The following is a 10,369-nucleotide window of genomic DNA, read 5'->3' on the forward strand; positions in this document are numbered from 1 at the left end:
CGTACTCCTGCTAGCAGGCTGTCCATTCCTGTTGCTTTGGCTTCGGGTTGGTGGTGACTGTGGTTTGCCAGTGCGTTGCATGCTGACTCGCTACCGTGGTGACTCGCTGCCGTGGGATACCTGGATACAGACTAGACTCAGTGCCAGTTGGCACGTGACGTACGTAGCTGACAGTGCAGTTCACAGTGCAGGGCTGTGCGTGGGATGAGCGTGCAGCGTCTCCTGGTCGAATGGTGTGGCGGGTCTGCTCGTTCTGGTGTGCTGGCGTTTCGGGCCGACGTTCACATGCGGGCATTGACTGGCGTCATCCTCCAGTGGTGGGGTTGGTGATATGGAGGGAAGGCGCCTGTCGGAATTACGGGAATACTGAGCTTCATCACGCAGCTGTCCTGGTGACGCCTGGCGGTACGGTGGACTCTTTGCCTGAGGCTCCGCTGTAAGCACCTCCCGCATATATACGGCGAGTTGCTCCTGGCGCGGATGATGGTGGGGGGTACTCATCCGCTCGTAGGAGTCACCATGGATCCTTGCTACCGCAAAATGGACCTGCCCCTGTGGCAATGGATGCTGTGAACACGGACGGTCTAACAGTGCTTCCGGTGCATCAACGGATGAGCACAACTGGTGAAGATCCTGCGAGTTTGTGTATCCAGCCGTTGTCCGCTGGTGAGCAGAATGAGTACGAAGAGCCAAAAGATCTAGGGCGGAGCCGGGCGTCGACTGATAATGCACCACGGGCATGTTGCCGGTGTACTCAGACAGGTGATCAGTGCCGGCAATGCAAATGTAAACGTAATGGTCGGGCTTGTTTGGATTGCAAACCTGGCGTGAGTGAGTAATGTCGGAATCCTCACAACATCTTGTTAATCTTGCGTGACGGCGATGTGGGTCCTCTGTTTCCAGTGAACAACGTGGTATCGTCCAATGCTGGCGGTGGAGGTAACTCGAACCATGCCCATAATGCTCTTCTTCGGATGGCGGCTGCTGATGAGAGTGCACATGTGGGTGATGACCTTTCAACAGTGCCAGTGGCTGTTGTTTCTCGTTGCAGTTCCGTGGCTGGGCCTTTGCGTGCCAGTGTCCCTGTCGCATTGGTTCCTGACAGTAACGACCTTGATGCTGTCCATGGCGTTTGTGCTGCTTCGTCATGTGCATCGATTGCGCGTGATGGTGGTGCGGTTCATTGTGCTCAGCCATTGGCAGAGTCTTCTCCAGAGAAACATGTTCAGGATCGACCCTTGTCGACCACAGTAGTACCTGGTGTGGATGACTGCGGCCATGTGACAGCCCCTCGTGAAACGTTTTGTCTGGGGAATTTGACGGCATCTGAGACTATGACGGCTCTTTCCACAGCATATGACAAGTGTGTGCACCTTGCTCCGAATGCATTTCAAGTGCCTCGCGGAAATGTTGCCCGGAGATTTATAACAACTCTATCTACTTATTTCAACTGTTTTGGTGATGCAGGATCATACGCTGGCAGCGCGTTGATGGTGGCAGCAGTATTTCAGATGCTGATGCTGCAGGTTCCGCGCAGTATCCTCCTGCTCATGCCAAGCTCCTGGACAGGCGTTTGGACCAGTGGTTTCATGGTCAGATTAATGAATTATTGTTGGAAACAGAGACTATCCACAATCTCCGAGAGAAGTCCAGTACAAGGGGTCGAGGTCGTCCTGATGATCCTGCACGAGAGTTTGCGGATTGTGTCGCATCTGGGAGGCCATCGGCTGCTCTGCGCTGCCTTGGTGCTGATCGTGGTGGTGGAGTGCACAGCATCAGTGATGAAATTGACGGTGTTCCAGTAATCGATATATTGAAGCAGAAGCATCCTGAGGCTGAGCCCGTGTGCGACGAGGCTCTGATACTGGGACAGTCGCCCCCTCCTCCGCATCCCATCTATTTTCCTTCGCTGGGGCGCCGTGCTATCCGGCAGGCAGCGCTAGGCACACAGGGCGCAGCGGGACCCAGCGGTGTGGATGCTGAAGCCTGGCGTCATATGTGCTCCAGTTTCACGGACGCTTCAGATGGGTTGTGTGATGCGCTTGCTTCTTGTGGAGAGTGGCCACTGAGCATATTGATGCTGGTGCATTGATGGCATTCACTGCATGTCGCTTGCTGCCCTTGGACAAGCAGCCCGGTGTCAGACCAATTGGCATCGGCGAGGTTGTTCGCCGCATTGTGGGGAAAGCAATTGTGTCCATTGTTGGCCCTGCGGTTCAGCAGGTTGTTGGCTGCTCCCAGCTGTGTGCCGGTCAGGACTGCGGGGTGGAAGCGGGCATACATGCTATGCAGGAGGCGTTTGCTCGTGAAGAGACTGATGAAATTCTGATGGCAGACGCAACAAATGCTTTCAATCGCCTGAATCGCAGCGTCTGCCTTCGGAATGTTCAACATCTTTGCCCGCCTATGGCCACTGTTTTAATAATTAATACCTACAGCACGCATTATGTCGACGGTGATTGCATCTTGTCGGAGGAGGGGACAACCCAGGGAGACCCTCTGGCAATGTACATGTATGCCATTGGCATGATGCCTCTCGTGTACAAAGCAAAACAAGCCGGGACTATCCAGTCTTGGTTTGCAGATGATTCCGCAGCGGCGAGTGTGTTGCGTAGGCTCCGTCGTTGGTGGGACATCTTGGCAAGTGATGGCCCAGCTTATGGATATTTCCCAAAAGCATCAAAATCGATTCTGGTGGTGAAGGAGCGTTGCTATCGTGAGGCACTTGAGCTGTTCAGCGACACCAGTGTCGTCGTTACGTGTAATGGAGCTCGGTACCGGGGGAAGCCATCGGCTCAGCTGATTTCAAAGAGAACTTTGTATTGACTAAGGTCCGGGAGTGGGCTGATGAGCTAACTTGATTGGCTGATTTCGCTCGCTCGCAGCCCCAGGCAGCATATTATGCATATGTATCGGGCTTGAGAAGTCGCTGGGCTTTCCTATGCCGCGTTCAGTCTATTTCTCCGTCCCAGTTCCAGCCACTGGAGGACGTGATAAGCACGAAGCTTATACCAGCAATGACGGGTCGGCCACCTCCTGGCACAGTGTTGAGAAAAGTACTCGCAATGCCCTGTCGTTTGGGTGGCCTGGGCCTGGTCAGCCCGATGACTTTGTGCGCCCAGTATGAGTCGTCTGTCGCCATCACAGCATCTCTCTCCCGGCGTATCGTGGATCGTGTTTCTGATATTGGGAATTCTCTGATTGGCATCCAGCGGGAGAAGGCGAAGAGGAAGAAGGAAGTGCGTCATAGCCAGGCGGAGTCGGCACAGCGTATCAGCAATGATGCGTCGCACGCCTTGCGACACACCATTGTCCTCGCCCGTGAAGCTGGCGCCTCGAGTTGGCTGACTTGCCGTACATTGAAAAAGTATGGCTTTTCACTGAGCAAAGCTGAGTTCATGGACGGCTTGTGCCTCCGTTATGGTTGGATGCCGCCGAGGTTACCAACTCATTGCTCTTGTGGACGGGACAATGGTATTGACCATGCCTTGTCATGTCCCCTTGGTGGGTTTACCATTATCCGCCCTAATGAGATCCAGGATGTGACAGCCTCTCTCCTTCAAGAGACCTGTCACAATGTCTCCATTGAGGCACTGCTGCAGCAACTCACTGGAGAGAGAATGAGATACAGGTCTGCTATTGTGGAGGAGCATGCGCGGCTTGATGTAGCGGTCAGTGGTTTGTGGGGCAGTCGTTTTGAGCGTACTTTACTTGATAATCCTCATGCACGCTCAAATCGATCTGCACCACACATGTAACAGTTTTCCCCTGTTCTCTATAACTTTACACTCCCTCGCACCTCGTGCGTCTTACGCCTGTCTATTAGCACCTTCATTGGCGCCATTGCCACATGTATACTATCACATTTTGCATATAACTGGTCGAGGCACGCTCAACCAGGCCTCTTACTTTTCAAGTTTGATTAAACCTGTTACACTGGTAGCAGAGGATGGTTTGCGCTTATTGTACTCTATTCCACTTGAGCATTTGGGTTATAAGCTCCTTCCTCTCCATAGGAGGGGGATGATGTAACAGTTTTCCCCTGTTACAACACACCACTGTCTATCGGCGCCATGAAAAAGAAAAGCGACGATGTTATGAAGAGAGAGTGAGAGAGGTGGAGCATGCGACGTTCATGCCTGTTGTGCTGTCGGCAAGTGGTGGCATGGGAAGAGCGGCGACATCACTCTATCGCCAAATCGCGTTATTGAGAGCGGAAAGGAGGAAGGAGCAGTACTCCCACGTAATATCTTACATCAGATCCATACATGACCAGGACAGGGGACGGTTTCAAATAGGACACAGGTTACAACCCGGAACGGACTCAATATTCACTTTATCTCTTGGTATTTTGATTAGAAAACAATTATGTCACAGTGAGACTACGATGTGTTATACTCCGAGCCAAAATTTCATGGCTCTGCGATGACCAGAAGCGCCTTATCAAGCAGGTGAGTTTTTGACGTGTTGCTTCGCACTGCGACTTGAGCTTTACGACTTTCGAAAAATCAACTTCTTGTCGCAGGTAAACAGCGGCTCGCCTCTCGCCAATAAAGCACCGCATACCAATCAAAACTAATGGAAGCACACACAAGGCTTATTGTTACTCTGTACTGGCCGTCGTGGAGCGATAGCAATTACCTAATTTCAGACCCAGAGTGAATTTGACGTGCACTCTAAAACGTGTCCGGTTTGGAGCCACCTCTGATTTGAACTTTTTTGAAGCGAAAAATTGGGCAACTTGGAGGCAATGGGTCAACACAAAGGAGTGCCTCAGTTCGATTGACGTCAAGAGAAGCCAGGTGTCCAAACCAACCCAAAATTCTCTTGCCTTATTCTTCAGTGAAATAGTTATAAAAAAGTTGTCTTACCAAACAACAGTGAGCATAGAAGCAACCTCGATGCACCCAATAATATGGCATCCGGGAACAGCAAGTGTTGCACGAGGATCCCAAGAACACGTCAAGTTCCATACTACCCGCCGCCATCAAAAGAACGAAGGATAACTGTGCTAGCCTAGTTCATATTTGTTTGTTTGTTTGTTTATTTCACTCAACTGGTGGTCCATGACCAATTGGCATGCAAAGTGCGAGAGTGGGGTGATACCCAACCACGGCAAGAAAGGAAAAGAAAGGGATATAGAAAAAGAGAAGAAAGAAGGATAGACAAGCAAGGAGATCCTATCGTACTACATTATGCGATCGGAGTGCATTTTTAAAGCTGGAAAGACATTTTGATGTCTTAACATGCTGGGGAAGTTGCAGCCCATTCAATGTGTAACACTACCGCGTTAACGGTACGGGATATACAATGTAGGAGCCTGTTGGGAAGGCGTGGGCGAGCTGTAAAATCTTGTACGGTTCGCACAGCACAACATACATGCAGCAGTTATTGCGACGGTTAACGTCGATGGACGAGAGTCATAAAGCACAGTTCACGGGGGTTGACGTTTCTGGGCTTCCTTTCCGAAAGGAAAGTCTTATTTCTTCTCAGATAAGGCAGAATCATGCTGATTATACCAGTCTGTTATGAAGACACTAAAGCAGCCATGGACATTGTGCCATTCCAAAGGAACGACAGGAAAAGATAAAGCACTTCATCTGAAAACTCAAGGACTATCCATAAATACAGCCTGGTAATGTCCAACTCCGTCACGTGAGCCATTCGGTGAGTTATCATGGGAAGCATATTGTTAGAAATACTGAAATTTGAACAGTTGCAGTTGTGTTCGTCGCCACACAATGCCATCGCCAGTTCACATTCTAAATGTAGCCATTTTTACGCTTGTGTCCCTGTACATGGCATGGAAGGTTGAACAGATTCAACTCTTCCATCGCTTTCTGATCTGTACAGTAGTGCGGTTGCGTTCCCGTTCCTGACACTCACAACCGTCTCGGCTAACCAGCATTATGAGCACTCCAGTGGTTCCTGCCGCTCCTTCCGTATCGTCCCAGCGTGCCCCGTCCAAATGTGCACTAATGTAGGCAACAGAGCCAGTGTATGATGAAAGTGAATGCACTGTTTGATGATGCTCCAACAAATCCTTTCACCGTTGTATGGAATTTGTAAGAAGAGTAGTGGCTCAACTGTAGGTCCAACGCAAAAGGTACCTCATAGCGCAGTTCTGTTACGTCCACAATAATGAACATACTCAGCATGTGTATCAGACACACGCTGGCATTATTTTGTCCACATTCTCCCAGGAGGAGATACAATGTAGTTCAATCATGTCTTCAGTACATAGGGCACCGTTGCCTCGTTGCAACTAAACAGGTATGCAAGTTACTTTCCCATGAGACCCAGCCGGAGCCGTATCGTCGTCATTACCAGCTATTCATGGAGAGGTATAATGTGACTTTCCACCACTCCCTGATTCAATCATAGTTTGCTTGCCTGCACCAAACTGCTTTCTCACTAGAGCCAGGCATTGGATACATATGGCTTCAATTGTTACGTTTAGTTCACTGTTCCGCCCATGTCACTGGCACCTTTCATGCATTGCTTGCATGCGTGTTTTACATGCCCGCGCCTGTGTGGCTGCACGTGTCGCGTGACCGATGCAAATCACTCCAGATTCCCGCGCTGCGCACGTGGAGGCTTGTGGTACTGCGTGTTTCGGTTTTATTGGTCTGGCTTTGTCGACCAGTAGTGTCTTTTGCTTTGCAGTTCGCTTGGTGTGTGTTTTCTCTTGGAAGTGTATTCGATTCTTGTGTTCTTGCTTTATACGTTGTAGTGGTGAGAGTTGAAGTTGGTTTTCTGTCAACACTGAACGTGTCCATCTGTGCGTGGTGAAGATTCTTGCGTAGTTTGTTTGTGAGAGTGTGTTCTGAGCATTCTACAACGAACCCTAATTGAAAGTAACATTTCTGGCACCTCCGACGGGATACGCAGTTTCCTCGGCCATGGATGGATTAGAGCAGGACCGCTCTACCCAAGATGGGACTAGTGAAGACAACCTGGACGCCTCGGATGGCTCAGCCTTTGGCGACAAGGCAATCATTACGCAGCGCAAGCAGCTGAGGCGAAGGCTGACGCTGTGCCTAAAAGGATTGTCGAGTGAATTTGGCAAGTCGAGTCCAAGCCGTAGGTACCTTGGGAAGGACCTACGCAAGGCGGAGGAGCTCGTGCACGCCATTGAAGAACTGCTCCACGGACATAGGGAGCAACTGGAGCAGCAACAGGATTCGGCACGCTTGGACGTGTTGGACAAGTGGGAGGAAAAATTCCGAAACGAAATTAGCTTGCTGGCTGATGTGAGCGCACTTCTGGAAGAAACGCCGGATGGAGGTGACGAGTCGCAGCAACACGATGAAAACGCCAGAACCGAAGAGGAGCACGCTTTGGAGAGCAGCTCAGGTGCGGGGCGTTTGGATTCTATGCTGGATCTCACCTCATCCGTTGGACAGTCTGGGGCAGTCTCAGTTAGTGCCAGCAGATCACAGTCAGTTGGACCAGCAGAGACCTGCAGAACTGGCAGAAGCGGCATTGGAACTGACGCTCCACTGGCCAGGACTACATCTGGTATACAAGGACGCATCTCAGCGCCTCTGCTTGGTGTCCTTTCATCAGCCTCTCACAGCCAGGAGCAGGGGGGGAAGTCCTTTGCAGCCTAGTCAGCCACAAACTATTCAAGCAGTAAGTGGTCTTCATGCACCCATAACATCTGCAGCGCAAAGTGCTTTTCAGCCACTAGGACTTGCTATATCTACACACACTGTGCCCAATGCATCTAGTGCAGCCAGTGTACAGATAGCATCCAGTGTTCCCTCATCAATGCCAGTGTTGGCATCAACAGGAACTCTGCCACGATCAGTGCAACCTCAACAGCTGCCTATGAGGGCAGCACCCCCAGTCATTGGGTTTGGATCTGCGCCACCACAGCCGATGCCGCCCATGCCAATGATGACGTCACTGCCAACGTTTGGACATGCGCCAACAGTTGTGAGTAGTACGATGCACCAAGCCAGTCAGCCGCCCAGGATTTCCACCATGCCCATGGTCTCATGGCATTCAACCCTGAACGTATATGCACCGCAGTACGTGCCGAAGACCAGCAGCACACTGCCTCCGCAAAATTATCAATTTGCGCATTCTGGCTACATGCCACAACAACCGTTCGTGAAGCCTCTAAAACTGCCGGCGTTCAGTGGCAAGGCGCATGATTATCACCGTTGGAGGAATTCCTTCCTCCAATACATGGATCCACGCCTGCCAGACGAATACAAGATGGCCCGACTGAGGGATGCCATTGAGCACAGCACAGCCAAGGATCTTGTCGTGGACCTTCTTGACGGGCCAGGCACTTACTCCGTTGCCTGGGGTGAGTTGGAGTCCTGGTTTGGAGGAGCAGACAGGCATCTAGAGCAGCAGATACGAGAGGTCATGACGCAGGCCAGAATTGCCAACGAACGAGATCTGGAAGGCCTGCAAAAGTATGCCGTCAAGCTCCGCAGCACGATTGCTAACATTCGCACCAGTGGCAGCACGCCGAGTCAAGAGCTGTACATAATTGCGACGGAGAAGATTCCCAAGTCCATGCTATCAAGTTCTTCGATAAGCATGGAACTGGCAGCACTGACATCGATGCGTTCGCCACGTGGCTGTTAAGTTACGTCAAGAACTTGAAGCATGCCACGGAACGGCTTGGGTTGCTCGAAAAGCAGGAGACGGGATCCCAAAGCACTTCGCAACCTAAACCGAAGATGAAGCATCAGACATTGGCAGCGGCCAGTGTCCGCGGGCAGGACAAAAAGTCGGCAGCCACAAAATCTCCAGCACGGCAACAAAAGTGCCGAAAGTGTAACGGGCCGCATCAGTTGCGTCACTGCAACGAATTCAAGGCGCTAGGTGTCAACAAGCGCAATGAGTTGGCTAGGCTGCTGAATCTGTGTTTGAACTGCCTGGGTGATGGCCATTGGGCGCGAGAGTCAGTCAGCTGCCTGCACGGAATGTAATGGCAAGCATCACTTGTTGCTCCACACCGAGCACAAGCCTGCTTCTGACAAGGCTGAGAAGGCGCCACAATCCACAGAAGAGACCACACATCATGGAACCGACTCGGCTGGCGGGTTGCCAATGACCGAAGACGGCGCAAGCGGGTCAACATCATTTATGACAGTTCCTGTGCAGGTCATGAACGGGGCACATTCCGCCATGGCGAATGTGCTACTGGACTCTGGCTCGAGCTGCAGCTATGTGTCAGAGCAGCTCTCAAGGCGACTACATCTTCAAGGAAACGACAAGGACGTGAGTGTGACCGTACTCGGCGGCAAGGTTCTGCGCGGCCGACGGCGCGTCGTGAAGCTGCACCTTCGCCACCATGATAGCAAGGCCACTACTCAACTGGAGGCCTATGTGATGCCCAAGATCACGAGCGAGCTCCCTGCCACCAATTGGAATGCCGTGCGGAGCCAGTGGCCACACCTATCCGGCATTGAGTTTGCAACTGTAGCTCACGCCAAGGTTGACATACTCGTCGGCTTGAATGCCGCTGTACTTCACGTCGCACAGGAGGAGCGAGTTGGCAACGACGGCGATCCCATCGCCAGACGAACGCTTCTCGGCTGGGTGTGCTTTGGTCCCAGCATACGCTCCAAAGGCCCCAGCAGTCACAGCACTTTCCATGTCGCAGAGGCAACGCGCTCAGGACTGGATACACTGGTGAAGAAGTTCTGGGAACTTGAATCAGTCGGGATGGAGACATCATCAGATGAGTACTTGACACCGGATGAGCGCCAAGCTGAGAGTAACACCCGCCAGTACATCCGTCACGTAAATGGGCGCTTCGAGGTTGCCATCCCGTGGAAGACAGAGGAGCCGCCTGGGGTCAAGAGCAATCGAGTTCAAGCTGAGTGTCGACTCAGATCCTTGGTACGTTCCCTGCAGCGACGGCCTGACGTACAAGTCCGCTACGCCAAGGTACTGGAGGACTACCTTCACAAATCGTACATCAGGATGCTGACAGCACAAGAAGAATGCAGCGGTGCTACAGACGAGTGGCTCCTTCCGCACTTTCCTGTCGTGTGAGAGGACAAGGCCACCACCAAAGTCCGTGTCGTCTTCGACGCTGCTGCTCAGTTCAATGGAAGCAGCATTAATGACCGCATGCTGGCAGGGCCCAAGCTCCAGAACGACCTTGTGAAGGTCCTCATCCGTTTCTGTGAGCACCCCATCGCACTGATCGCCGACATTTCGGAGATGTTTCTGCAGGTCGGCCTGAGACCTGAGGACCGGCGCTACCACCGCTTCCTATGGTTCGTGGATGACGATATACGTGTGTTCGAGTTTACGGGACGTTTCAACTGGCAACAGGAAGAACAACTTGCAACCCAATCTAATACATCTTTCTTCATGCCTACCCAGTGAAATT

At 51.9% G+C, this 10,369-nt stretch overlaps 1 protein-coding gene across 1 annotated transcript; it reads left to right on the plus strand.

The window, feature by feature from the left end:
- The first annotated feature begins 8,907 nt into the window (after positions 1-8,907).
- LOC135824422 (uncharacterized) lies at positions 8,908-10,026 on the plus strand. The gene has a single exon (XM_065337157.1). The coding sequence runs from the start codon at positions 8,908-8,910 to the stop codon at positions 10,024-10,026; it is 1,119 nt and encodes a 372-aa protein (XP_065193229.1).
- Positions 10,027-10,369: the final 343 nt, after the last annotated feature.

This window comes from Sycon ciliatum, chromosome 9, assembly GCF_964019385.1.
Source record: "Sycon ciliatum chromosome 9, ocSycCili1.1, whole genome shotgun sequence".
NCBI classification, from domain to species: domain Eukaryota; kingdom Metazoa; phylum Porifera; class Calcarea; order Leucosolenida; family Sycettidae; genus Sycon; species Sycon ciliatum.